Here is a 27,505-nt window from a genome sequence, read left to right as displayed (position 1 = left end):
AATAATAGTAATGCTCCAGAGATATTACATGGGTAGGTAGGTAGTATAGCAAAATATCAATTAGGTACCGGGTAGGTACCTGATAAGCGTGGAGAGAAATGCGTCAATGTGTAGGTAGAAAGAAGTAAGAGCATGAAGAGTGAAGATGAAAAAAAGATAAAGATAAAAATAAAGGGAGAAAAAAATTTAACCAGGTGCTGGAATCGAACCAGCGTCCTTCGTCAGAGCAATTCTTCATCTAATCGGAAGTGGGTCTGAGGCGCCTGAATCTGAAAGACCCTTCTGGAAGCCTAGCCAACTACGCCATATCGGAAAGGCTCTTCGAAGTGACATCCTATTAGTCACACCTGGTTGTGTGATTTGATCATAGAATAGTATATAAACCCAACATATCGAACATGACAACCCGTAGAATAACCGGAGTAACTACGTACCTATCTCCTTAGCAACCAATATCCCTCGTACATATACAACAGTTCAATGCACGAGTCCATTCATTTATCAACCGGGAATCCCCTCTATTCCCCCTTTTACTCTACACTGTGTCATTTTCTCATTAGTTACGAGGTACCTATCCTAGGTAAACAGAAGGCAATATAGCCAGTACTATATCCATCGTTAACAACATTTTGGACCTCCATGAGAGCATCTCTTATGTTTACGTACCTTGATAGGGTACGTTGACGATGGATATCGTAGGACAATGATGACAAGATCTTACAGTGCTAAATTTTTATGACGAAGTAGAACATTTTTATTTAACGTGCCGTGGAAACGGTTCAATTAAAGAGAGAACACCCATTTACTAGTCTTCAGGTGACCTGGTTGCCTTTAAGAAAAATCCAGCCGAATGCGTTTCGATCGAGCTCCTTCGTTCGTACCAGATGCGCCACCCTGCTCCGAGTCGTCACTGTCCTCCAATACCTCACTTCTCTCCTCGGTAGGGTCACTATTCGCCGAGCTACCGCTGTCCTCCGAGCTATCAGTCTCAACCTTGCGAATTTGGTCTATGACCACCGGCGAGAGTAGACTAACGGCCAAGTGGGGAGCGTCTGTTACCACTTGGAAGTCTTTATCTACCTTTCGCGTTTGCTTGATCGCAAATCTGAAAGTTCCCTGCTCCGCATGAGCTTCAGCTTGCTCCTTGATTCGACCTAGGATATGATGAAAGAGCTTGATCGTCTGCTCAATGTCCTCTTTCTCGGTGTAGACATCTAGCTTGGACTTTTCCTCAGGGTCATCGCCCTCTGAATCGGAATCCGGATGGCCCCTCTTTATGGCGCCAGCATCGAAGAATCGGAATCCTTCGTCAAACGTGATGACCTTGGCATACCCCCTGTTCTGGTTGTATTCGAACACCAATGCTTTTCGGCTTTGCGATAGCCACAAGTAAGACATTAGACGAACATCATTCTCCATGCCTGGCTTGAGCGGAACTTTACGGGCCAAGAACTGTGTAGCCTCATGCCTGATTCCCCGTGTTCGGAATGCCATGTACGCCGGACTGGTGTATTGGTGGGAACGGCTGGCATCCTATTCCAAACCGTCTGGTCCCTTAACAACACCATGGTCGAGTGCTTGGCATACATGGTTGGTCAACAACATTTGATGGTCATCTTGGACAACCATGCCAATATCGCCGAAGGTATAGGAAATTACGCGGTTGAATGCCTTAGGCTTCTGTGGCTCAGTCCAGCCTCCTTCCACCGCCGCTCTGTTACACCACTTCATTCCGTCTTTCTTCAGGTGGTCCGTCGCGGCCTTCGCAACCCAATCATCACAGTGGTGAAGATTTAGAGCCTTCATAAATATTGTATGTCCGACAACTTCCACGGCCATCCAAAGGCCCTTTTGCTTCTTGCTCTGGACTCCGTGTTTGTAGCCAGACACTTTACTGTGCAGGGTGGCAAAAAGACCCCAGAGGGTGTCGACATCTGTAACGAATTGGGCCGACTTGATTGAACCGAGCTGTCCTTGTTCAATCGCGGCATAGCAGAGATTCTCAAAGTAAAGCTCAGGGCGATAAACACCATAAATGTTCCACACTTTGCGGCTTTCTTGATGAAGGTTTCCAGCCGATGGAGGACATCCTTGAAATTTTGTTAGCTATGGAGGGTTTTAAAGATACGAAGGACTGATGTTAATTTCTCAAACACTGCTCCTACTTACCAGGTATGATAAGGGCACGCGGGTCAGGAGTCGTATCGCTGCCGTGTTCGTTGTCTTCGTCATCATTCTCATTGTCCGAACTATCCTCGGTGATGGCTTCGAAGGAATTGTGGGCTTGTACAGGTGCTGGCAGATTGCTGCTTGCAGTCATTGCAAACTCAGACGAATCGACTGTAGCTCGGTTGCTCTCGATATCCGAGTGATCTGTATGAGAGTCTTCTATCTCGTCTTCGTAACAACTGAAGGTAAATAACTCTCTAAAAGATGATATGTTGATCGGATCGGTGTCATCGTTTTCGGGTACCGACAACGAGATAGTAGGGTAGCTCTGTCCTCTGCGTCGAGGCATCTTATCCACGTTCAACTTGCCAATTTGAAAACAGTCAGTAAGGTAATTTTCATGCTAGAGTGCCCTGGGATTAATATGAAGGGAACGAGAACACGAAAGTAGAGTGCAGCTATATGGGAGTGATGCGAGTGATATGCTTGGTAATGTTGCAGGAGTGTAGTAGGAGAGTGTGTAGTACAAGAAGCGGGTGAAGGGAGAAATTGGTGCAAAAAGTAAGGAAAGTGGGAGGTATGGGAGAACAGTTGATTAATTGGCACTTGCAAATACGCTGTCTTGGTGAGAGACAGATAGGCTGCTTGAAGTTGAGAAGTGGGAGGAGAGATAGAAAGATGGAAAGGTGAGGATTTATGGATAAGAAATGGGAGTAGTGGGAGAGTGCTTTATGGACTGGCACTTACTAAAGTACAAGGCGGTATGATTTGGAAAGGTGCAAAGAAAAGAAATCATGGAGATGAAAAATGATATGTTCGCTCACGAGACGGACGACGGTGGACTGTTATGATGAGTCATCCTAATGAGCGTCCGTCGACTTGACGAATTTCATCTACCTACCTAGTACCGTGCCTCTAGCAGCTGCCTAGTTCTATGTAGATACCAATAATCTGGCCGATCTGGCTGCACACTTACTGGGTACCAAGTGTACCTGACATATTAGAGCACTGGCGCCGTCAAGTAGCCATGCTCGCCTCTCTTTCACGTCGCATAAAAATATATTGCTTAGAAACCAACTCGATGCGGATCGTATAATCATCTCGAGATCTGCTGCGCACCAACAGCTAGTCCTTCTTTCCAAGGGCAGCAAAAAAGTTGCCAGTAACGAATATTCCGCTGGTAATGATGGTTCTATGAAAAGCATAGTCGGGCTCAGGTTGATTTGGTCGAGAGCATAGTTAATCATGAGGATCTAATAGAAACAATGTTAGATTCGTGTAAGCCTTGGAGGGCAGCTGCGACTTTTCTTACTTACCTATATAATTTCTTATATTCGTACACCAAACAAATATACGTTGAGATGTTTCTTGACCACCAGTGACGACATCTTTCAGATCTTGTTTAAGTGACTCCATGATTATGGTATCCGAGTACGGTATATAGTTACCGTACTCGTCCAAAACAGTGTGCTAGAATACAATCCTTCATACTGTCTCGATGGGATCGATCTACTCTAATCTTTTGGTGAGTATATGCTCGGAAAATATGGTAATTTCTTTACATTTACCAAATAAACCATCATATCCAGTCAACCAGTGATATTTTTAATCTACGCCCTTGACCCGGCTGTCGAGATATGGGGCATCCCTTGACTATGGTTGAAGCTATGACCAAACGGTCAGTTTTTAAGGTACGGCACAATACAGGTCGTAGATAATCTGCGCTTGTTGGAGACTATTTAGTTGTATCAAAGCGAGAAGAATTGCCATAAAACTAATATGTGGACGTGTCCTACCTGTAAAGGACTGGTAAAGTTAGGCTCGAAAATGACCAGATCCTATTTTTTTTTCCCCCGATGGGAAAGAAGGGTACATCGACTGCATAGTATACGGCGGCGTCGGCTTATGCTGTTCGTCATTTAGGGACTTGTAATATGTGTGGAGTAGTGTAGAACTGATCAGCATCTTGATCTTATTGTCGGCCCCATTTTTATCGTCTATCTCGCTGGTTACCGTGATTGGCCATTTCGCCTCCTACCCCCAGACTTGCTCCTTTCAATATGGTTCTTCAAAATATTTCTTGTCGCTACAAGGCTTCGCTTCTGTTTCGATTTCGCCTTGCCTAGCGTCATCATGAAATTCTTCCGACGAGCTTTCTCCTTATTGGTCGTGGACTTGCCCTCCGCATCCTTCTTGGCCTTGCGTATAGCCTGCGTGGACTTGTGCTCCTCACGATCCGGCTTGCCCTCTTTAGCCAAGGCTATCCGCTCTTCCTTAGTACTCTTGCGAAGTTTAGACGGTGCCTCGATCTGCTCCGCGGTCAATCCTTCGTCGGCGTGTCGTGATTCCAGCTCCTGCTTGCGTTTTCGATTTCCCATAGCCTTATTAACACTGGCCTCCATTCGCAATTCGCGGAGCTTAGCTAAGTCGGCTGGCGTAAGGATCTGGGTCGTCGCCAATTTTAGGAAATTTGTATCCTCGTCTCCCTCATTCTCTTTGTCATCCTCTCCCAGATCTTCCGAGTCAATCTTTTGCCTCTTCGCGTCTGGCTCAGGCTCCACCTCATCTTCCGAATCGCTCACTCGAATCCATTCTCCAGAGTCGCTGCTATCCGTTGATGCAACCTCCCAGTCGTCTGAATTCCACCCGTCTTCTTCATTTTCGCCTTCAGGCTTTCTAATACCTTCCTCTCCCTCAGGCATATCTTGTTCGGCTCGTTTCCGCCTCTTCTGTTCTTCTTTCCATTTCGCTAGGAGTTCAAGGCCATCGATTTCGCCCACCTCCTCCTCACCGAATCTGGGCTGTTTCATACCGCCGCTTTTGAGTCCTATAGTCGCGTCTTTGCCACGGTCTTTCTTCCTTAGCATATCCGCGCCCTTTTCGCGGTATAGCGAGAGGAGACCCTTCGCAGCCATCATGACTCCCTTGTCTTTACTCTTCCTATAGTCAACTAAATCTTGTAACAGGGTTTCATTCATTGCCAACGGTTGCCGAGCACAGATCTCACGGATCGCATTGAGACCTGCAGAGCAAACTTCTGACGCGGATGCCTCAGACACGAATTCGTTCGCAATCTTCTGTATAAGAGGCTCGATTGCATCTGGCGGCACTAAATTATGCGTCCCTTGAGCGAGTGAGGCTAAGAAGGAGGAAGCCGATTGCTGCCTCGGAGTGAGATATTTGATGAACCAAGAGTATAGGGAAATAACGGTTAACTTATGTAGCCCGACTAGACGCGTGACGAGCTGTAAGACCAGGAGCTTGCTCTCGAGAGCTAACTTGGACTTTGAGTTCTGAAGATGCTTCTCGAAAAGGTTCTCGCTAAATCCCTGGGGATCTTGTAGTAAGTGCAACGCCGAGAAGTTGAGCGGATGGGGCGCATTCTTTTTCCGCTCCTGCTTCTTAACTTTGTCGACAGCCCTATCCAGAGCCTTTTTAGACTTCTTCGTCTTCTTGTTGATCTCAACAGAGTGCTTAACCTTCTTGATGTCAACCGTCTCCTCGTCACTGCTTTCATCCTCATACTCTTCGCGCTCCTTGTCTCCTCCTAGAAAGAATCTTACGCCCCCACCAATCACCTTTTCGTTATCCGCTAAACACGCTTGGCGCATAATATCGACAGCCCTAGCATCCGTCCAGATTTGCCGCCGCCACAATTCCCGTACTAGCTTCACTGCCCATATCGCTTTTGGCGAGGATCGATCTGAGGTGACAAGATTGTAGAGCACAGTCTGCATCGTCCGATTTACCTTGTGGTTCGTTGTCTTCGTGTTTGTATTTCGTATGTCACTCAGGATTTTCTGGTAAAGGATCATGCGCAGAGACTTTGACGGAGTGCTAATGAGGATAGGAAATAAGGTGGTGAGTAGATAGTTGCTGTCGATAACGTCTTTCCGCCTCAGAAGAGTAAGGCTGGAAACAATTTTCTCTCGCAGTGTTGGTTCTAATACGGCATGATGCTTGGTAAGGACATCTTTGAGCGCGTCGGGGAACGTAGCGGTGATCTGAGGATACAATTCGGCGCAATGGGCAACTATCAGAGCCTATAAGCTTGAGCACGCAGAAGGCCAGGCGGGTAAGTCACCTACTTAGATCTATCTGCTCGCGAAAGGTTATGAGGGAGTTCGAATCAGCTCCTACAGGAGCAGCTAGGAACTTCTCATGCGCGGAGTCGAATTGTTGCCAATTCTCAATGAACTCTTTTTCGTACGCTCTGTAGACGGGTTAGACGGATTGCCAGACATTGTACAACAGGCGCAATATAGATATACGCACTCTGGGTCTTTCCGAATCTTGTACTGGAGACCGGCAAGATCTGCCTCGATTTTCTCGAGCGCCGCGACTTTCCTCTTCCCCATGGCGCTGTCGTTGATTGCGCAATACAGGTGGTTGTAAGAACTACGTAGCAGTAGGTACAACTTTCACATAAAAATTAATGATAAGAAAAGTTGAGGGCCCTCGTTATCGATATCGTTATCTTATATTATCGTGGGTCGATATACATCTATGCATATGTACCTGATATGTACATATGTGCTTACCCCATGCAACCCATCCTGCCCAAGTATTCGCTCCAACAATTTGTTCCTCCTTTCTCTTCCTACACACAGATAGAAGGGATAAAAGGAAGGCACCAACAGGCCTAATAGGAATCGAACCTAAACTAACTTTTATTCCTCTACCCAGTATCTCACACATGGATACATCCATGGATACATTTAAATCGCACTTCAACGCTATGAGAAACACAAGTGTATATCAACGCTACAATAGATTACTTCCCCATCCACTTGAGTAAATCATTGGTAATTTTGTAGAGTACATATATGGCTCGCCTCATTCTATCCCCTACTAGTTAAACAATATTAAAATATCAAAGACCATTATCGACTCTAATTAAATCTCTCACAACAGTTGTTTATTTATACTATGCACGCTTTTCTATTCTATCTCTAAACATTCCGTATATATACTCCTCGTTAGTGATTTCTATGCGGAAAAAGCAGATTTAGCATCCTTCAATATCTCGTCCGTCGCTTTCTCCGCGAGCATGAAGATAGGGCAAACCGGAAACGCGCCGGGCACCGAGGGGAATGCAGATGCGTCGACCACACGCAATCTCTTTACACCGTGAACCCGGAATTTCGAGTCTAGGACCGCCAATTTGTCATCGGCGGGTCCTATACCACAGGTGCTCGTGGCGTGGTGCGAGTATGTCTGCAACTTCAAGAACTCCTTCTGCGCCGCGTCTGTGCAGTTTTGGTTCTTTCCTGGGCACGGATGCTTTTCATCGAAGGGACCGATGGGCTCGCCCACAGCCGTGATGGCTTTGCGGAATATCTTAGCCGCGTCTAGCATCTCCGTCAAATCTTCGTCCTCGCCGTGTTCAAAGAAGTTGAAGTTGATCTCCGGTGGCTCTTGTGGATCGTTAGAGCGCAAGTGGACGTAGCCTGTCTGTGAACGAGGGTTCATGTGCACAAACGCACACTCGTATTCCGAAGGACCATACTCGGTTGGAAATCCGGGCCAAAACCCTTCGAACGAGAAGGATTTGCACCAGCCGTAAATATTGCGATTCTTGCGAGCCGTGGGTGTCTTGAGCAGCACTGCGAACGGGCCCGAAGATCCGTTCAGTGGCTTGCTGGTCAGTGCAAGCACACCCCCCTCATAGTTGTCAGATAATTTTTCGCCAACGCCGGGGAGGTCCTTGACAACGGGTATATTAAATTTCATGAGCTCTTCAGCGGGGCCGATGCCGCTGAGTTTGAGGATTTGCGGCGAGTTGAACGCTCCACCCGCAATGATAATTTCCTTATTAGCAAACAATTGGACAGCCTCTCCCTTGGTACCGTTATAGCGTGGGTCAGCCTTGTACAGGGAAGGGCCACGGAGAACCTCCACTCCGACTGCGGTGGGCTCTTCGGCGTCTTCAGAAAAGAGCACCTTTGTCACGAGACTCTGAAGCTGGACGGTCAGAGGAAACTTTGCTGGGTCATCTAAGGTTGCCCGGATGTATGTGTTTGTCCCAACACGGTGCCCATTAGGGTCTGCATGGCTAGCAAGCCCAAAGACCCCTGTAGATTGATCTCGGTCCGGATCAGGGGCGTTGATATCTCGTGTTACCTCGCCACCAACCACGCTGATGATGCCTTTTGCGATTTCCTGTATGTCAGACGATTGTTGCATGAAAGCAGGATCGCTAATTGTTACGTTGAGATATCCGCTGTATCCATGTCCAGGAGTTCCAGCCGGTACAGATTGAGCCGTCTCTATTCTCTCAAAGTACTGTCTCATATTCTTCGCTAACCACGTCTCGTCCCCAGTGCTCTCGGCTATCGCGTTCCAGTCATCATCGGAGGGTAGGTTGCATACACCGCCGTTGTGCACTTAGATAATAATAATAATAATTAGCAAGTGCTTATCAAATAAGTATAGGGATTTCAGGTATGCCTCTGAAGTAATAACACCCCGAACAGCTTGATTAGGAAATCCTAACCCCTGAGATAAGCTAGCGGGAGAGGCGAAAGGGCTCAATTTTACCTACTTGCACAACCCCCAAGAGTAGCAGATCGAGGGTAATAGATTCCAAGTCGTTCAGATCCTTCCGGGGGGTCTAAACCGACGTAAAAGGAGCCGTCCGGGCTACGCCATGTTGTGTGCTCATATTTTCCCTCTCGCTCCTCATCCGAAGAGTGCTTAACGAAGAAGTCCCATCGCGATTTCTCGTCGTTCGCCGCAAGATTGAAGTTGATCATCTCCGAGTAATTCTTGTTATTGCCTAAGTCGTCGCCCGCTTCCAAGAGCAATGTCGGGTATCCTGCTCTCGCAAGATTGGCTGCAAGTGGCGCGCCACCGGGGCCTGATCCCACGACGATGTAGTCATAGCTAGCAGTTGTCTGCGCGGCGACCCCCGTGAGGCCAAGCAGCCCCAAAGCAAGAACTTGTCTGACCATACTAGATAATTTGATCTGTGTCCGAGTACTTTACCTCTGAACTAATTACATATCGGGCATATTGGACGATGGCTGCGAACATGAGGCGAGAAGTACCTCTTTATACACTAACGACACGAATAGCCCCCCAGACAAGCACCTCTATTGGAGAAGCTCAACCCCACGTCATCGTCGCTTTTGATGCGGAGTAGATGATAGCGGCATGCCCAATCTGATAGAATATATAACTATGATTGCGGTCTCGACCGACCCGGCTAAATGGGTAGTTGGAGAAGGGTCGTGGGATTTCGCAGACTGGCAGGTCTAGAAACCTTCACAACGCATTTTCGTTATTACCCGACAGACGAAAGCCGTTGCGGCTGATTACGAACGACCCGGAAATTCCATCCTTACCCAGTCAGGGGCTTGTATGATCCAGATAACCACGAGTTCAAACTCACGTATATGCTTATCTAATGCATTGATAATTGGTGGCTGCGGGCCTTACTCCAGACGACTTCGGCGATAGTCATATAGAGGAGAAAACTCTAGGTAGAGTGTTTAATGCTGATCCTGTCAGAACTTTTGATGCTGATATAAGTACTAGGTCCAACCCTCGGGATACTACGAATGCTGGCATCGCACAGGAGAAGCTCTTCCTTATTACACAGTATAATTCCTCCGAATATCTAAATGTTGTATTTTCAGGGTATGTCAATTTGATACCCAAAGAAACAATCCGTTTCACACATTGGACTTTTCTAATAACTAGGTATTGCCAATGCTAAATGAAAGAGTAGTTGCGATGGGCTAAACCCGTGCCCCGAATCCAATCAGCGGGCACACAGCCCCTTGTCACATCCAAAAGAGGAAATTCCCAGGACGCGCATCGGTGAGTGGGAAGCTACGGCCCAGACATATGCGCGGGTCCATGCCGCTCTACTAGTCGGAGATGCCGATTCACGGAGTCAGTCCGAAGTCTCATATACGCCGAACCTAACCTCCGGTTCTTCGGGCGAAGACGGCGCGCCTTTCCGCAAAAATGAGAGGCGTTCTTGAGGTTTCGAGGAAGGTGTTTACTAATTACCTAGATTGGGCCGTTCTACTTTGCCTCCATCTAGAGCCTCCCCTTTCCCCTTTTGCGCTATGAGCTTGAGGAATAAGTATAACATCAAGTTCGCTATTTTACGCTTCTTTTAGCGATAGACCCCTGGATCCATTTTACAGCAACTGCGTCATCCTCCGATACCTCCTAATAATATGCCTTCGGTCTTGGAGCTTATATAGAGTACGCTCACTTCATGTTAGTCACAGGCTCAAAACCACCAAGCATAATATATACCTACCTATCTACCAGTAATCACATAAACTTCTGTGTGTGGATTACGTGCCTAGGCAACCTTCGAAGTTTCTCAAGATGCTGACTGACAAGAAGGTGGAAACTAAGGACGGTGCTGTGGTTGAACAATGATGGGTAAACCGCAGTTTTTGGGCCTATCTGATAAGGCGCTTTGGCACATCGCATCAAGTGCTACGTAGTACTAAAGGAGAAAAATGACCACAGAGATTTGTTTCTCACGCATTTTTGCGTTGAATCACGGATGATTTTCGTGGAGAAATGATCTCTACTGTTCAGTAGAGTTTTCAACACTACTAGACAAGTTTTATCATCCACCTGTGAGTAAATCTCCTAGTGAATCGTGAGGTTGGCTAGAACCCTGTAGGGGCACGCGCTAAGACCACCTACTGTAAGCCATAGACAGGAAACTAATCTACTCACTATCATCGGCAAGCCTAGAATCTAAGCCAGCGATCTTGTCGTAGCGACGGTATAGAAAACTCTAATCTGACCGATGAATGATAAGCCGCAATCTGCTCTCCAATCATGTGCAGTATTCTTTGTTTGCTACCCATATACACTGCCTTATCATGCTTCCTGGCCACGCTTCTCGGTAAAGAGGGTAAAGTTGGAAGTAACACAAAAGATAACACGGATCGGTGCGATTTCTTTTTGGTCGGCTAACATGAAATTCTATTCTGCACTCTGTGGTGTTATGTCTATGACACGATTAGATGAATACGATAAATGCCTGATTACTTCATTAGTGTAGACTAAGATGCCTGACAAGTCGCTCGGTCGTCCTACGCGGAACCGCCGCCGACCTGTGTAGCAACCACAATGGGGCTGGCCAACTTTTAAACACTCGACCACATGTCAGCCAAGAACAAGCACAGATTTAAGTAACAGTTTCATGTCCCTCAGAGGTTAGTGCCCGCTAGATGCCGTACATGCACGTACATACATACAGATCTTGCTTCAGATGTTATGCTGTATAATAATAGCTAAGCACCATACATAGGTACATAGCACTGCAAAGTAGTGGAATCGATTTGTACCCACGTTTACGTAGGAGTAAAAGACCCATAGATAAGAAGACGGGGCAATGGGGATGACCCTGGCCATTGTGGAGTGAGATTCGAAGGATACTAGGTAGGCTACAGATTTGATCTACTTGTCACGCACGGTGCAATTTTGATGAGCCAAACAAAGACCATGCATTTTATCTTACCCTCTCAGAATGGAGTCAGAGAAAGTGTCCCATGTGCTAATCTTACTAAATACACTGTGACTCTATCTATCCCCTTGGTTATATAATTGGCACTCACTACACGCTATGACCCGTATAAGCTACTTATATGGGTAAGGTAGGGGATAGCTCAAAACACAGTACAATACAGTAGCATTAGCACATGGGACACTTTCTCTGACTCCATTCTGCCTCTATGCTGTGCCTCTATTATTAGCCTATGGTTAGTGCGAAAATGCAACAGTTATCTCCGTCCATGACCGCGGATACTACATTTGACAAGCTTGCTAGCAATGGGATTTCTATATACCGAAGTAGGTAGGCAACGAAAGAACAGAATACGCATCTAGGGTTAGCCAAACAGCAATTACCCAACTGCCCGTGTCCCCCAGAATCGAGGGACAAATTTACTCCAAGATCTAACATGATCTCTTCCAACCTTTTGTCCAGAAAAGAGGTTCTACCCCGACTTATTTATGTAATAGAAAAGGAAAATCGGATTAGGCAGCTCCATGCACAATACCACCCCTCCACAATCTAACCGGGATCCGAAATGATGACATATCCAACATACAGCGCACATACCAAAAACAATGGTCTGACGGATGCGTGACTAGGATAGTTGTAGGAATGTGGCATAAGCGATGATAAGATACCTCTATCGCGCAACGAGCACGAGAGCAGAAACAAAGAGAGCAATGTCTCAGAAGATGACTACTCGTCATAACAAGCTTCCGTTCCTGTCTCGGCGGTGAAGGAATGGCCAGGGAGCCGCTAGGAGTCGCTAGGCGTCGCCGCAAAGTGGAACCCGTTAGCAAATAGAATAACTCCGGCTGCGCTTGATCTGCAACGCTAAGAAATCTCTTCTTTTTCTAGAAGGCCTAGGGACGTACCAGACCAGGGGGTTCATCGTGACGTCCACGGGTTCGTGGTGCTAGCGTCGGTAGCTGGCCCAGGCGTTGCTTGGCGAGCATCCCGCTACCCATGGATCTTGGTAAATTTGTGAGTGTATGCGTTCGAATTCGGCAATGCCTTTTCCGGAAATCGACGACCTTTTTCTGATTATTACGGGACCGTCGTCGCAACTCGACCACGCGAGACCCTTACCTCACTTACAAACATCTCGGTATCCTAGGAGGTCTACCGCGGATGGGACCCTTAACAAGCTAGTGCCTTCAGCCACCAACGTCGACCAGTCGACCACGTAATGTAATGTAATCCCGCCGATCATTAGGGCTTTCGTCACGATACAGAACCGGGGATGCCGGTGTGATTGGCTTACCCACTATGGGGTGAGGGCCCATTCATCATGAATGGGGACGGGCTCGTGTACTGTACCGTACCGTACTGTACCCGGTATGGTTTTTTTTCCTTCGGTGGGAGTGAATCCTAATCCACCCGCCTGATTACCAGATACTTTCCTAGTGCGGGTTGTCTCGCCTCTCAGCTCTGGTGCATCGACCGCTTATATTAAAACCCTGGAACCATCGCCTTCTTTTAACTTTCGGCCGTGAGCCTACTACCGGGCGCTTTGACTCTCTGACCAAAACCTTCCGTCGTCAACCTCATCGCCAGCATCACCTTCGTAATTATCCACTCATCTACCACTCGACACGGTCGGTTACCCGGACTTTGCAGACAATATGGCGGACACCAAGAATGAGAAGAATGAAAAGTTGTTCGGCTCGGATCCTCCTTCGGAGCAAGACTCCAGCACCGAGGTCGTCGGCCAAGTCAGCGATATTTCGGGATTCGAACAGCACAAGGCTGCGCTAGGTAGCGCTCACTTCAAGAGGTTAGGATGGAAGCGTCTCACGGTTGTGCTCATCGTCGAGGCCATCGCTCTCGGTAGTTTGAGTATGCCGTCTGCGTTCGCTACTCTAGGTATGGTCGCCGCAACTATCCTCAGCGTCGGTTTGGGTCTTATCGCCATCTACACCAGCTATATTGTTGGCCAGGTGAAACTGAAGTTCCCGGAGGTGCAACACTATGCGGACGCAGGTCGTTTGATAATGGGAAAGTTCGGGTATGAATTGGTCGGCGCGATGTTCGTACTGCAATTGACATTCCTCGTTGGATCGCATTGTCTTACGGGCACCATCGCCTTCCTCAACATCACCAACAACGGTACTTGCTCGTTGGTTTTCGGTGTTGTATCGGCCATAATTCTCCTACTTCTCGCTATCCCCCCCTCTTTCGCCGAGGTCGCTATTCTAGGTTACATCGACTTCGTGTCCATCATGAGCGCCATCTTCATCACCATCATCGCCACCGGCGTTCGACGAACCGATGCGGGAGTTGCCTCCGACTGGTCCGCCTGGCCGCAGGAAGACCTTACCTTCACCAAGGCTTTCATTGCCATCACGAACATCGTTTTCGCTTACAGTTTCGCCATCTGCCAATTCTCTTTCATGGATGAGATGCACACACCGAAGCATTTCGTCAAATCCATCTGGGCTCTCGGCTTAATCGAAATTGTGATTTACACCTTGACCGGAGCACTGATCTACGTCTTCGTCGGCAGCGGTGTCAAGTCCCCGGCTCTTCTATCAGCCGGCGACCTTGTCTCCAAAGTCGCTTTCGGTATTGCCCTACCCGTCATTTTTATCTCCGGTTCCATTAACGGCACTGTCGTGGCGCGATACATTCATGGTCGCGTCTACAAGAACTCGGTCACTCGTTTCATCAACACCACTAAGGGCTGGGCCACCTGGTTGGCGCTCATCTCGTTCATTACGCTAATTGCTTGGGTCATCGCCGAGGCCATTCCGTTCTTTTCCGACCTTCTGGCAATCTCATCGGCGCTATTCATCTCCGGATTCACTTTCTATTTCCCTGCTGCCTTCTGGTTCATGCTCATCCGGCAAGGAAAGTGGTACGCGAAGGAGAACATAATCAAGAGCATCACCAATGCCATAGTGTTCATCATCGGAATGATTGTGTTGGTTGGCGGCACATATGCCAGTATTGTTGACATCGTAAGTGCCTACATATTCAACTCACCTTTTCCTCCCCCGAGAATACAGCTAACACTTTGCAGATGGATCAATACACCGAGGGTACTGTTCGAGGCGCATTTACCTGTGCTCCATTTGAGTAAAGACGTACAGGGACGTACAGAAGAAAATGGCCTATTCGATAATACCTCGAGGAATAAACGACCGCGCCCCTGCCACGACTTGAATGGCTCTTTGATGACATTACGATACCTTTTCCTTCGTCGGAGCATCCCACGCGAAATGTGATTACCATGGCATGACGATTGCTAGAGCGCTGGATAGTACCTCGTGTATAGAATCTGATTCGCGGCCTTTGCAAAGGAGTTAGGTGCATTATTTGGGCTATATACCTATGTACATTGTTGTTTAGTACTTATTTGACTACCTTCATAGGTACATCGCATGATAATAGCAGTCTGGTTGAAGGTTATTGCTACATTTATTATATTCCGTGAGCCTTGCCACTCGTTACGTATTGTTGGCATGCTCTGCTTAGGACCAGTGGGCATACATTGTTTTTGATTCACCCACCAACTGTTTCGCAAACTACCCAGGGACTTCAATTGAGTATCCTATATTACTACATAGTATTATCCTATGTGTATTAGTAGTTTGTAATGAATATCGCTGGTGGGTCGAGACTCGAGTATAGCCGGGATTTTAGTCCTAGAATTCTCACCGAGCGCCTGTCTATTCCCTGAGCAGTAAGACTTCCATCGTATGTTTCACTACCCATTAGGCCGTGAACTATGACCATATAATAACCTAAGAGCGGACGGGGCGAACCTAGATTCTTGTTAAGTCGTTGCTAATACGTAACGACTTCTATTTCACCCTCGTTGATTGGTAAACTCTAACCGCTACGGGAGTTTCCGTATTCACTCTACATTAAGATCACATACCTACCTATATAGTCAAGAGAAAGCATCATATTAGGTATCTAGGTGCGAGGGATTCCCCAAACACACAAGAGCAGCTCGGATTTCGGCATGTTTCGGTACCATCCAAGCCGTCTTATACCTCAGGCACTGTAATATATCATGAACAAGCTGTAAGTCTCGTACGGTATACGGTATCTGACAAATATTCATAGTGACGTCTGGATTTTGCTAAATGGGAACTCATAGGCAGCTTAATGCATGTTTTTGCCATATTTTGTAAAAGTCGGGTGGGAAAACGTTCCCATACACGAACTAATACAACAGGTTAAGCCAGAAAATGACTAGGAAGCTAACAAGAAGCTTTAGAAGCACTTAAGCTTATTCCTATAGCTCGTTGAAAGCCACATTTTTGAAAGTCACTACAGCTATGTACTTAGTAGGTAGGTAGGTTAAGTACGTACCGCTGGCTGGCTGCCCGAGGGAGGTAAGTATATGTCACCTCTTCTCTTGAAAGGTAAAGATCAATTGACACACCAAGACTAAAAAGAGTCACCAATCCTAGGCACATTCTCGATTATGATACATTTGTATCAAATAAGGAAATGTTGGAAAACAGACCTTGCTTAAACCCGTGATTCGATGCTAGAGTATGGCGGTTAATGACCTCTTAGTGCACGTACATACCTCTATATCCAGTCTAAGGGGTATTCGAACATTTACTTAGCTATGGAAGGGCTATGAACTTTCAACAGTTATTGTGACATCAAAGGCAAGCTATACTACGTAGATATATACCAAAAGGCACTGCCACGTTTCCCTTTCCACACTAAAGCGCAGCTTTCCCCTTGCCAAGAAGGCGATAAGACCACCTCTAGATGTTGACGGGAATATATCCATTCTCGAATGGCATGTATAGAGCTACGGGAGGACGGGAACCATGGCGATACCGGGCGTAGATGGCTTTGCCTGAAAGACCTTGGGCTCGACATGCTTGTGATGTCAAAGATAAACCTTTGGGATCCGTCCTTCCCGAAAGACAATAAGGCAGCGAATAAATAATGCCTTAGCTGAATAGAGAGTTAGTACTGGCATGACTGTGACGTTTATCGATGGTCATGCAAGATCGCTAAAAATTGGGAGTGCATCCTCGGGAGGTGATCCAGGGTGACATGTATTGCGAGATGGAAAGGGAATAAATAGAATAAATAGAGCTGTGGGACCAGATCTGAAATATGTATCTCTATGGATATCTATCTTAATAAGTTTATCCAATAATAATAAGGGGGGAAGAGAGGAGGCTCTTCGAAATGATCGCCTCATCGACACTGCAGCTCTTAAATCCCGACTCCCGACTTCCGGCCTTGAACAGGAATCCTTATTGGCCTGTGCTGCGGCATCAGATAACGTTAAAACGGACATTGATCCACTAATATGTACCTATGTACCTGCACAATGTACTCTGATACTTGAGTACATACTACGTACATCGTCACCTGCAGGCTGGAAACTATGGGGGCACTGCACTTACCTTGGAAACGACCCGTGTAAAGAACAATGGAAATTTGAGCAATTAACTCGAACTTTGCTGCGCACACGAAAGTAAGATTGGTAGGCACCGCCAAACGAATTTTCATTTGAATCAATTTGTATTTGACAGGTACGACCAAAGTTTGGAAGGTGCAGATCCATCTCTTTGGCTTCCCAGCCTTCCTTATCCCTCGATAAGTTGGAAGGAAGCAAAGCGCCTCCGCAGCCTGAACCCGCCCGAACTTCCCCCAAATATCCAAGTACCCCCAAGCCCCCAAGCCCTGAAAAGGCAAAAACGTACCACCAACATACCACTGGTAGCAGTGCCGTAGATTAACCGAGTGGGGCAGTTTGAGTCAAGCCAGCCAGCAGCGCTGGACCAGCCTAGGGTCTAGCACGAGGTAGGCAAAGCTTTGATACACCACCTTGGCAGTTGCATCTCACACCTCTCCACAGTACTACGACCGACCAACCGACTTCATTTCGACCACTCAATCCAACAAGGAGCTTTTTGACAGTCGACTTTTAGTCGTAACTTTGCATCGATTCAATTCAATTCATTTTTTCTCTCTACTTTTCTCTATCGACGACAAATAACGAAATAGAGAAATAAAAAAGAGGAACGGTTTATTTCTAAACCGTTCGACAAACGTCGATGAGAAAATTATTCCATTTAATCGGTCGCATGTAGCCAACTAAATTCCAACCATGTCTGCCGAAGCGACCGCCGCAATGGCGTCTGCGCCCAAGTCTGAGATGGTTGAGATTGAAGTCGCAAGCGATCCTCCCAACAACGATGCACTTAACAACAAGCATACCGGCCTTCACTCACCGCCCGATAGTAACAGCGCAATGAAGCTGGACGGTAGCGACGATTCCGAGCTGAGTGATTTGGACGATCCAGATCTCATTGATATGACTGTCGATATGGACCTTCACTTATCGCCTCCCTCACCCTCCGCACCCTCGAACAAGCAAGACCAAAACCAGGAGTCCGATAATGTCAAACGCGAGGAAGAAGAAGAAGAGGAAGATATCGGCGAGGTTACCCCCGACCATTGGTCCGGCACTGTGCCCGTTTTCAAGCCGGACATGCACCAATTCAAGGATTTTAAGAAATTCGTATGACTTTAACCCATTAGCTTCATTAATCGATCGATCCTAGTCCAACTAACCGTTTTACTTTAATAGATGACTAAGGTTGATTGTTACGGTATGAAATCCGGCATCATTAAGATCATTCCTCCAAAGGAATGGACGGATCAGCGTCCTCCTCTCGACGATATGATCAAGCAAATCAGAGTCAAAGAACCTATTAAGCAGGATATCATGGGTTCCAACGGCACTTATCGACAAGTCAACATACTTCATCAACGATCTTACAACATTCCACAGTGGCGACAACTCTGCGATCAGAGCGAGCATCAACCGCCTGCTCGACGTGGCGAGAGGCGTGCGCAGGCTCCCTCCAAACCGAAACCAGCTTCCTCGACTACCACCGACTCTAAGAGACGCGGACGGCCATCCAGGGGCAAGGGAAAGCGAGGCGCCGCTAAAGATGCCGCCGCCGACCAAGAAGATCGACCAATGACACCGGTCTCTCCAAAACCGAATGAAGAAGTCATCGAATCTGTAGAGCAGGACCCGGGCGCAGATGTGGACGATGACGACGGACCCCCCGTTGTCGGTCGGATGGGTGGCTCTAGGCAGGCCAAGCCCAAGACGCAGTCTACGTCGGCCCGAAGGAAGTACGCGAGGCGAGAAGCATCAGCTAGGATCGATGAGGAAGCCTTCAAGGACTTCGACTACCGTATGGACATCTCCGATTATACACCTGAGAGATGCGAGGAACTCGAGCGAATATATTGGAAAACCCTTACCTATGCCCAACCCTTGTACGGCGCCGATCTTCCCGGAACGCTATTTGACGATGAATGCGATGTCTGGAATCTAAACAGGCTTCCCAACTTACTTGATGTCCTCGGCACTAAAGTGCCTGGTGTCAACACGGCATATCTCTACCTGGGTATGTGGAAGGCGACTTTCGCATGGCATCTCGAGGACGTCGACCTTTACAGTATTAATTATTTGCACTTTGGAGCTCCGAAGCAATGGTATAGTATCTCTCAAGGCGATGCACGTCGATTTGAAGCCGCCATGAAGAGCATTTGGCCTACCGAGGCCAAGGCTTGCGACCAGTTCCTACGTCACAAGGCTTTCCTCATCTCACCAAACCATCTGCAGCAGTACTTTAACATCAAGGTCAACAAGTGTGTCTCCTATCCTGGCGAATTCGTTGTCACTTATCCATACGGTTATCATTCAGGGTACAACCTGGGATATAACTGTGCCGAGGCCGTCAACTTTGCTTTGGACTCCTGGATGCCTATGGGAAAGATTGCTAAGAGGTGCGAATGTGCCCAGGCTCAAGATAGTGTATGGGTAGACGTATACGAGATCGAGCGCAAGCTGAGAGGAGAGGAGACGGATTATGAAGAAACCGAAGATGAGGAGGAGGAAGACGAAGAGGACGACGAAACTGGCACCGTGGGTCTGACTCCGCTTTCCTCCCAAGCAGCGAGATTCAAGCAGCCTGGACGAAAACGCAAACGTGTAACAACTGAGAAAGGGGAGAAGAAGGCCAAGAAGATACGACTCCGTGTCAAGAATCACATCGATCCCCCCTGCTGTTTGTGTCCTCACGATATACCCGGCCAAGAAGTGCTCCCGACGAACGATGGTCGTGGGGCTCATCGCATTTGCGCGCTCTACGGACCGGAGACCTGGATCGAGACGGTTGAAGGAAAGGAAATCGTCGCCAACGTGGAGAACCTTAGCAAAGCGCGCCTGGAGCTCAAGTGCTTGTATTGCCGCTCTAAGAGGGGAGCATGTTTCCAGTGCTCGCAGAAGAAATGCGCTCGATCATATCATGCCACTTGTGCCGCAGCGGCTGGCGTCATGGTAGAAGAGGCAGATGTCCCGATCTTCGGAGAGGATGGGACCGAATACAAGGAACGAGGTTTCGAGTTTAGTTGTCGCTTCCACCGAACCAAGAGAGACAAGAAATTAAACGGTGATGTACTGGACGAATGCCAGAAGACTCGGCAGGCAGCCGCAGCTCTCAAGAAAGACGACATATGTCAGCTGCAGTACTACCGTGGGGAAATATTTGCGGGCGTCATCGTCGAAAACCGAATTGATGAGCGCACATTCCTGGTTGACATTATTCCTCATGGGTATGGAACTTACGACCAAGTCAATGAAGGACTACTGCTAACTGCATTTAGGGATCGTGTCGAGGTGGAATGGAAATGGCTTCTTCTCCCGGATCCAGCTGACTTCCACCTACAGAGGGCGTCTGCTAATGCTATTCCCATGCCCACATCGCGCAAAGCCAAAGATCAAATCAACGCCACCAAGAGGGTCACGGAGGAATTACCTCGCGCAGACGCGCCATTCGTCGAAGGATTCACCTGGGCGGAATTCAACGCATGCGATTGCACCAATAAGTCGCAGGCCAAAGTTGATCTCACCAAGGACAACCAGATCTGGTATTACCTTGGAGGAACGTCGACGGAAGCTCGCGCTCAGTACACAGATGATCCGAAGAAGCCTAAGCACAACCCTAAGAGCAACTTCTTGGAGACTATCCCGCGACCAGCTCCACCTGCGGTTCAACCTCGAAAGTCGTACGGATCTACGTTCTCGGTCCAAACACCGAGCACGACAGCTGGGAAATCCGATAAGCCGTACCAATACAAACCAAGGGATCCTGTCGCACCATCATACGTTCGTTCTCCCTTTACAACCCAGCAGTTTGTTCCGAAGCCTCCTCCGTTCACAGCACATCAATTCGTCCCGAACCCATCACCATTTACCTCGCAAGCTGCCTCTGCACCAAGGCTAGTCCCGGCGCCCAGACCTCAGCAAAACGTACAGTATGCCCCACAGCAAGCTGTGCCGAAGCAGGCTCCCGCAATCCAACAAAACGAACAGTACTCTTCGCCGCAAGTAATCCCCAAGCCTCCCTCCACCCCTCACTACATCAATCAATATTCTCTGCAGCAACCTATGCAGCAGCCGGCTTTTACAAACCAACAAGATGGGCATATTTCTCAGCAGACGGCACCAAAGTCCGCTTCTGCATCACAGCAGAACGGACAGTGCCCGTCGCGTCATTCCACCCCCAAGCCTATATCTACGCCTCAGCAAAGCATACAGTATGCTTCACAACCGACTATATCAAAACCAAACCCTATACCTCGTCCGACACCCACACAGAACGGACATAAACGGAATCGATCATCGCTCAATAGTCAGGGTAGCCAAGCATTGGCGTTTGGCTCGGATCGACGGTTCAGAACTCCGCCTTTCTCATACGGAACTAGTCGGATCGATTCCGCTGCCAAATCGCCCTTCAGCCATGGGTTTATGCAACCTCCAGGCCTTGGGCCCTCGCCGTCGCCGCAGAATGGACAACTTTTCCAGGCTCAAGCCAGGGCCAGGTCGAGTTCGCTGGCGTCTAACCGTTCTTACGACACGCCGATGACTTCATCCGCTATTCGCCCACCTTCTTCTGCATCGGCGCACGGGACAATTGGAGAACCCCAGATTCTCCAACAACAGAATACCGTTAAACAGCCACGACCAAGCATTGTCCAGAAGTATGCGTTTTTCCAGGTCCATCACAACAGGTAAGATGATCGTCTTCACTGTTGTAGCATAACCTTGCACTGACTATCATTCAGGGATTCCACGAAGTACAGGACGCCATATGCTCAATGGGGAGGGTTTACCAATGGATACGAGGGCAACCTTCGAGCTCACTTGATGAGATCCCCCGAAGCACTGTTCGATATTAGGAGGCGCTCTACAGGATTTGCTATGGGCACATCTGGTCTAGGCCCAGCTCCTCGGATTCCATTTAGTAATGGTTTCGAGAACAAGGATATTCCGAATCCGGCGCTGCACTCGGCTCATCATGATCCATCTCGTCAGGCAGCCGCCTTGCCTCACCCTGCCTCTCCTGGCCCACTCGGTGCGCAGAAAGCCGTGCCATCTGTTACGGATGGTCGTCAGCAGCCATCCATGTTTACCCCAAGTTCATCGGATCCAAACCAAGAGCCCGTAGCGCAATTGCACCCTGCAATCCGAGCTCAGTATGCTGCCATGTTACAGAGGAGCAGCCTGGAGGTTCATTATCGGCCTCAGAGCCAGCAGAATCCTGCTGAGGACCGCCTAATTACTCAGGATAAAAAACCAGCACCGGCTGTTTCAGCATCCTCGCAACCATTCAGAAATCTAACGCCCACATCAGTGCCATCAGATACTCAATTTATAGCAGATAGCCGTATGCCTTCGCTTTCGACCACGGATAACAAAACGTCTTCGTTGACAAACGCAAGCTCCACGACAACGTCCAGTGCGCCCAAACAAACTCACATACCCGCTCCTCGACCATGGGAAGCATTAAGAAAGACGCAGGTCACGGTTCAGCCCAATGAGCAACCCTCGAACCCGTACTCGCCTTCAGGTGTTGTTGTTCCCGCCGTACCTGCTCCGACTACTACTCCAAACGCGCCGGGTCCCTCTATGGACGACGGATCTGGGACTCTGAGGCACATGACAGATCCAGGGCTTCAGCCCAGCAATGTAAGCGGACCTTTTTGGCAGGAGTTTCCGCAGACAGTGCCTAACAGCAACAGCGTCAACCCAGCCAGCCCCGAGAAATCGTACAGACTTTACAACCAACCACTATTCATCAATTACGAACCCCCGCAGGGCATTTATTCGCACCAGCAATTCAACAGGAATCGACGGAACTCGCGCAACCAGCCCCTGTGGTGAATACTCCCGCACCGGTGCCCGTATCCTCTTCAGTCGTAGGGGCAGGTACAAATGACCTCCCAGAGGTACCGGACGACTCGATGGAGTTGATCGAGAGCATCATCAGAGATGCTCGCAGGATAAGTGATACGTATAGTGGCCCTGCGAGCGGCAACGTTTAAGTTGTCGCGCGCAGGGTAGAGACGAGACGATAGGCTCACGGGCGACGAAGGTAACGACAACCATGATGCGATAGTTACTCAGAATGGTACGCACCGTTCGGCGGAGTTTGGCGTTCATTAAGCAAGACCTTTCTCTTCGGGGTCTATGGAGATTCGCATTTCTTTTCGACTAACAACCTGACCATTAGACCTAGTGCCTGCATAGGCTTGTTGTTTTCCGTGGGGTAACACGCATGGGGTTCATGGGACAAGGTCGACATCTTTTCATACCTCTCGGAATCGTGGATACGAACGAGATTTATATGTGACAGGCGGATTAGGGATCTTGAAGGACAGGACAGGTGTATACTATGGAGGCCAAGGCGAACAAGCTTGTGTGGCACGTGTAAGGACATTTTCTGTTTGTAGTGACTCAACCGCGATGATTTCGACAGGGCCTGGTTTTCAAAGCAGTGGTATGAGATCTGGAGAGTACCCACTGCTTTCTAGACTCTTGCTGAATACAAGCTATTGCTATGACTTACTGGTCCTTGGTGTGAAGCAGACATTGCTTCACCTCCCCATAATGAATAAAGCTGGTTAATAAATATATATGCTTCTATGAAGTGAACATTGATTACGGTAATTTCCTTTTTGGTTACATATCCTGCATATCTAGATTAGCACATGCAGTATGCGTCAATCGGGTTATTGGTGGGGCTAGCCGTTGAACTGATCTCTAGAAAATTATTTGTTTTTTTTGGAACGTCAAACTTCAACCTTTTTTTTGTCAGCCTCGCCCGAACCCGTTTGTTGCGAAAGCATAGAACCTCTCGGATACGGCGCCACGCGCGGTTATTTTATCCTTCTCTAATTCTTGGTTCGTTCCTATTCACATAGTTGATAGCTAGCAACCATGACCGACCAAATTAAGCAAGAGTCTCCGCGCAATGAGCGCAAGCGCATGAGCAGTCCGGACGTCCAGGCTCCGACGAAACGCGTGAAGAGAGAAGACGTTGATGATTCGAAGCCGACAAAATATAACCCGTACCTTGCGCATTGGAGTAATGGCAACGGTGACGCAGATGGTGATGATAAGGACGGTTCCGAATATAACGATCGCCTACCAAAAGGCTCTCCGCTCGCACACTTCAAGCGACGAAGGACTACGGCGAAGCAAGCATTTGAAGCCGAAAATTCCGACAACAACCCTTTCACAGGAGAACCGCATTCCCAGCAGTACTTCAGCATCCTGAAATCGAGACGCAACCTTCCTGTGTATAAGCAGAGGTTTGTTTACCCTTCTTAATCCACACCTTAGTGTCTTCTTACTAACGATTTTATCAACAGACAAGAATTCCTCGATCTGTACCAGAAGTCGCAGATACTCGTTTTCGTTGGTGAGACCGGTTCCGGTAAAACTACACAGATACCTCAGTATGTAGTTTACGACGAACTCCCCCACCTCAACCGGAAGCTAGTCGCCTGTACGCAACCGCGACGAGTCGCGGCGATGTCCGTCGCGCAACGTGTTGCCGACGAGCTCGATGTTACCCTAGGAGAAGAAGTTGGTTACAGCATCCGTTTTGAGGATAAGACTAGTTCGAAGACCATGTTGAAGTATATGACCGACGGTATGCTGCTGAGAGAGGCTATGCACGACCACGACATGTCTCGCTATAGCTGCATCATTCTGGACGAAGCACACGAACGTACTCTCGCAACCGACATTCTCATGGCGCTCCTTAAACAGGTGACTAGGCGCAGGTCAGACCTCAAACTTATCGTCATGTCGGCCACCTTGGATGCTCAGAAATTCCAACGTTACTTTTATGACGCTCCTCTGCTTGCCGTGCCGGGCCGAACGTTCCCTGTCGAGATTTTCTACACACCCGAGCCGGAGAAGGACTATGTTGAAGGTGCCATCCGCACTGTGCTTCAGATCCATGCCGGCGAAGACGAAGGAGATATCCTCCTTTTCCTAACGGGAGAAGAGGAAATCGAGGATACCTGCAGAAAGATCTCGCTCGAGGTTGACGAGCTTGTGAGGGAAACGGATTGTGGTCCGATGGCTGTGTACCCGCTTTACGGAACGCTTCCTCCTCACCAGCAGCAGAGGATATTTGACCCTGCACCGCCACCACTAAAGAAAGGCGGCAAGCCGGGCCGAAAGTGCATTGTGTCAACCAACATTGCCGAGACGAGTTTAACCATCGACGGCATTGTTTATGTGGTCGATCCTGGTTTCAGCAAACAGAAGATATACAACCCTCGGCTGAGAGTAGAATCGCTGCTGGTGTCCGCCATTTCGAAAGCTTCTGCTCAGCAGCGAGCAGGTCGTGCCGGTCGAACGAAGCCCGGAAAATGCTTCCGACTATACACGGAGAAAGCTTTCAAGGAAGAACTCATCGAGCAGACGTATCCCGAGATCCTCCGTTCTAACCTCGCCAACACGGTCTTAGAGCTGAAGAAGCTCGGCATTGAGGACCTTGTGCATTTTGACTTAATGGACCCTCCTGCCCCCGAGACTATGATGCGTGCCCTCGAAGAGCTGAACTATCTCGCATGCCTCGACGAAGATGGACAATTAACGCCTCTCGGTGGCATGGCGTCCGAGTTCCCCTTGGATCCTTCCCTAGCGGTCATGTTGATCTCGAGCCCAGAGTTCTACTGCTCAAACGAGATACTCTCGGTAACGGCGCTCCTCTCGGTTCCCCAGATTTTCGTGCGCCCAGCCAATAAAAGGCGAGAGGCCGACGAGATGAAGAATTTGTTCAAGCACAGGGATGGAGACCACCTGACGATGCTAAATGTATACCATGCGTTCAAAGGAATACTAAATGGCGGTGGTGATGCAAGAGAATGGTGCCATAAACACTATCTGTCATTCCGCCACCTTTCTAGCGCGGACAACGTTCGTGCTCAACTTAAACGCATCATGGAGACTCATGATTTAGATCTCGTCAGCACGGATTTCAACGACAAGGACTACTATGTAAACATCCGTCGAGCTCTAGTCACCGGCTTCTTCATGCAGGTCGCTAAGAAGGAAAAGGACAGGGTGTATCGCACGCTCAAGGAAAACAACCAAGCAGTCATGCTACATCCCAGTACAGTGTTACAAACAGAATACGAATGGGTCCTCTATAACGAGTTTGTCATGACGTCTAAGAACTATATCCGTACAGTTACCGGAATCAAACCGGAGTGGCTCTTGGTAAGTAAACATATACATTGGACTCGGAACAAAGTATGGATAGTGGACTAACCTGATGATGATAGGAACTTGCGCCTGTTTATTACGATATCGAATCCTGGGATGGACAGAAGGACGTCAAGCTGGCACTGAAGGCGGTAGCTGATAGGATGCGACGCCGAGCTGCTATGAAGGGCCGCCATTAAAAGAGGATATTAGTATTGATAGGCATTAGAGGGGATAGTGCGCAGGACGAGTTGGGACGGTCCGAGACCACGATCGATTACCCTCCCGGACTCAGTTCGCATCTTTAATATAAAGAACATGACATCAACCATCCGAATTCATACATGAATACGCTACTAAGATGAAAATGCCTCGGACTTTGGGGCATCGGCATTGTTTCCATAGCCTGAGATGGAACGACGGTTGCGCTAGGCACGATTTTGGCATCTTAAGAGGCCTATGATACCTTTTCTAGCAGAGAAACAAGACGAGGGAATGGCTAAACAAGGCATTTAAGGTGAAGCAACGATAGAGAAAGAACATAGATGGCAGCTCCTGCTGTGGACTCATCTTAGAATTAAGAAGTCTTGGACGGATAGTACATTCCTAGTTGTCCTAGATAGCGAATCTACTTGCATGTCTAGGTCCCTTCATCTATTCCCAAGCTTGCATTTTGTACCTACATACCTCAGATGCGGCTCTTGTAAAGAGCACCAACTTCCTGTTTTCCATCGTCACTGTCAAATAAGTACGCCGTATTCAACCAAGGGGCGAAAATGAAGTTTGCCACTCTTTTTACTTTTCCCAGGCTCGCCGGTGAGTAGAGATGTTCATATATGTTGTGTAAACCGAATGCTTACGGTACCCAGCCGCACCGTCATTAACCTCAAGGACCGGTCGCTAGTGTACATATACGCCTTGGGGCCCGCTGTGTAGGCGCTGAGATCGGGCCTATGATTGTCGAGAGAGGTTAAAATAGACACACATGTATCCAAATAGGTGCTAGTAGGAACTTGGCACGGAGGTTGGCTTTTAGCCAGCCTTACCCGTCATGTTTGTGCCGTGCTGCCGTGTCATCGCGATCGGTTACCTGTACCATTCATTAGATTAGCAATGGCACAAGCTGGGGAGCTGTTTTAGCAGGCTGGTTGGATGTCATCTACATATGGACGTAATTAAAAGGCAGGCCAAATAGGTAATCTCGCGAGTAGGAAGTAGGG

The 27,505-nt window shown here is 48.3% G+C and overlaps 7 protein-coding genes across 7 annotated transcripts; 3 read left to right on the top strand and 4 right to left on the bottom strand.

The window, feature by feature from the left end:
• Positions 1-721: 721 nt before the first annotated feature.
• Positions 722-1,945, bottom strand: F4807DRAFT_407488 (uncharacterized protein). The gene has a single exon (XM_047996377.1). It carries the CDS (start codon positions 1,492-1,494, stop codon positions 832-834), a length of 663 nt encoding a protein of 220 aa, XP_047858822.1. The 5' UTR covers positions 1,495-1,945; the 3' UTR covers positions 722-831.
• F4807DRAFT_121058 (uncharacterized protein) lies at positions 1,332-2,809 on the bottom strand. The gene is made up of 2 exons (XM_047992889.1): positions 2,170-2,809; positions 1,332-2,090 (listed from the first exon to the last, which is right to left on the bottom strand). Exons 1-2 carry the CDS (start codon positions 2,516-2,518, stop codon positions 1,534-1,536), a joined length of 906 nt encoding a protein of 301 aa, XP_047858821.1. The 5' UTR covers positions 2,519-2,809; the 3' UTR covers positions 1,332-1,533.
• A 1,369-nt stretch (positions 2,810-4,178) lies between these two features.
• Positions 4,179-6,527, bottom strand: F4807DRAFT_449582 (SDA1-domain-containing protein; the record flags this gene model as incomplete). Its single annotated transcript, XM_048000038.1, has 3 exons — positions 4,179-6,202; positions 6,258-6,382; positions 6,445-6,527. The coding sequence occupies 3 exons, from the start codon at positions 6,525-6,527 to the stop codon at positions 4,179-4,181; spliced, it is 2,232 nt and encodes a 743-aa protein (XP_047858820.1).
• Positions 6,528-7,039: 512 nt separating this feature from the next.
• On the bottom strand, positions 7,040-9,652 carry F4807DRAFT_120964 (putative GMC oxidoreductase). The gene is made up of 2 exons (XM_047992888.1): positions 8,714-9,652; positions 7,040-8,555 (listed from the first exon to the last, which is right to left on the bottom strand). The coding sequence occupies exons 1-2, from the start codon at positions 9,120-9,122 to the stop codon at positions 7,159-7,161; spliced, it is 1,806 nt and encodes a 601-aa protein (XP_047858819.1). The 5' UTR covers positions 9,123-9,652; the 3' UTR covers positions 7,040-7,158.
• Positions 9,653-13,332: 3,680 nt separating this feature from the next.
• On the top strand, positions 13,333-14,789 carry F4807DRAFT_455941 (transmembrane amino acid transporter protein-domain-containing protein; the record flags this gene model as incomplete). The annotated part of the gene is made up of 2 exons (XM_048000802.1): positions 13,333-14,667; positions 14,730-14,789. The coding sequence occupies 2 exons, from the start codon at positions 13,333-13,335 to the stop codon at positions 14,787-14,789; spliced, it is 1,395 nt and encodes a 464-aa protein (XP_047858818.1).
• A 2,580-nt stretch (positions 14,790-17,369) lies between these two features.
• Positions 17,370-23,122, top strand: F4807DRAFT_120920 (uncharacterized protein). Its single transcript, XM_047992887.1, has 6 exons — positions 17,370-17,497; positions 17,553-18,218; positions 18,288-20,332; positions 20,384-21,790; positions 21,845-22,748; positions 22,802-23,122. Exons 2-6 carry the CDS (start codon positions 17,805-17,807, stop codon positions 23,102-23,104), a joined length of 5,073 nt encoding a protein of 1,690 aa, XP_047858817.1. The 5' UTR covers positions 17,370-17,497; positions 17,553-17,804; the 3' UTR covers positions 23,105-23,122.
• A 736-nt stretch (positions 23,123-23,858) lies between these two features.
• Positions 23,859-27,088, top strand: F4807DRAFT_120886 (P-loop containing nucleoside triphosphate hydrolase protein). The gene is made up of 3 exons (XM_047992886.1): positions 23,859-24,373; positions 24,434-26,300; positions 26,366-27,088. The coding sequence occupies exons 1-3, from the start codon at positions 24,000-24,002 to the stop codon at positions 26,483-26,485; spliced, it is 2,361 nt and encodes a 786-aa protein (XP_047858816.1). The 5' UTR covers positions 23,859-23,999; the 3' UTR covers positions 26,486-27,088.
• The last annotated feature ends 417 nt before the right edge of the window (positions 27,089-27,505 follow it).

The sequence above is a fragment of the Annulohypoxylon truncatum genome (genome assembly GCF_022578515.1).
Source record: "Annulohypoxylon truncatum strain CBS 140777 unplaced genomic scaffold F4807scaffold_2, whole genome shotgun sequence".
NCBI classification, from domain to species: domain Eukaryota; kingdom Fungi; phylum Ascomycota; class Sordariomycetes; order Xylariales; family Hypoxylaceae; genus Annulohypoxylon; species Annulohypoxylon truncatum.
The sequence above is the reverse complement of the archived record's forward strand: the minus strand, read 5'-3'. Positions and strand labels throughout refer to the sequence as shown.

Coding starts and splice junctions, on each gene's coding strand:
- F4807DRAFT_407488 (XM_047996377.1), bottom strand. CDS start 1,494: ATGGCATTCCGAACACGGGGAATCAGGCATGAGGCTACACAGTTCTTG.
- F4807DRAFT_121058 (XM_047992889.1), bottom strand. CDS start 2,518: ATGCCTCGACGCAGAGGACAGAGCTACCCTACTATCTCGTTGTCGGTA. Junction 2,091..2,169: donor GCGTGCCCTTATCATACCTG/GTAAGTAGGAGC, acceptor CAAAATTTCAAG/GATGTCCTCCATCGGCTGGA.
- F4807DRAFT_120964 (XM_047992888.1), bottom strand. CDS start 9,122: ATGGTCAGACAAGTTCTTGCTTTGGGGCTGCTTGGCCTCACGGGGGTC. Junction 8,556..8,713: donor TACTCTTGGGGGTTGTGCAA/GTAGGTAAAATT, acceptor TTATTATCTAAG/TGCACAACGGCGGTGTATGC.
- F4807DRAFT_120920 (XM_047992887.1), top strand. CDS start 17,805: ATGTCTGCCGAAGCGACCGCCGCAATGGCGTCTGCGCCCAAGTCTGAG. Junction 18,219..18,287: donor TCAAGGATTTTAAGAAATTC/GTATGACTTTAA, acceptor TTACTTTAATAG/ATGACTAAGGTTGATTGTTA. Junction 20,333..20,383: donor GTTGACATTATTCCTCATGG/GTATGGAACTTA, acceptor AACTGCATTTAG/GGATCGTGTCGAGGTGGAAT.
- F4807DRAFT_120886 (XM_047992886.1), top strand. CDS start 24,000: ATGACCGACCAAATTAAGCAAGAGTCTCCGCGCAATGAGCGCAAGCGC. Junction 24,374..24,433: donor CTTCCTGTGTATAAGCAGAG/GTTTGTTTACCC, acceptor TTTTATCAACAG/ACAAGAATTCCTCGATCTGT. Junction 26,301..26,365: donor TCAAACCGGAGTGGCTCTTG/GTAAGTAAACAT, acceptor TGATGATGATAG/GAACTTGCGCCTGTTTATTA.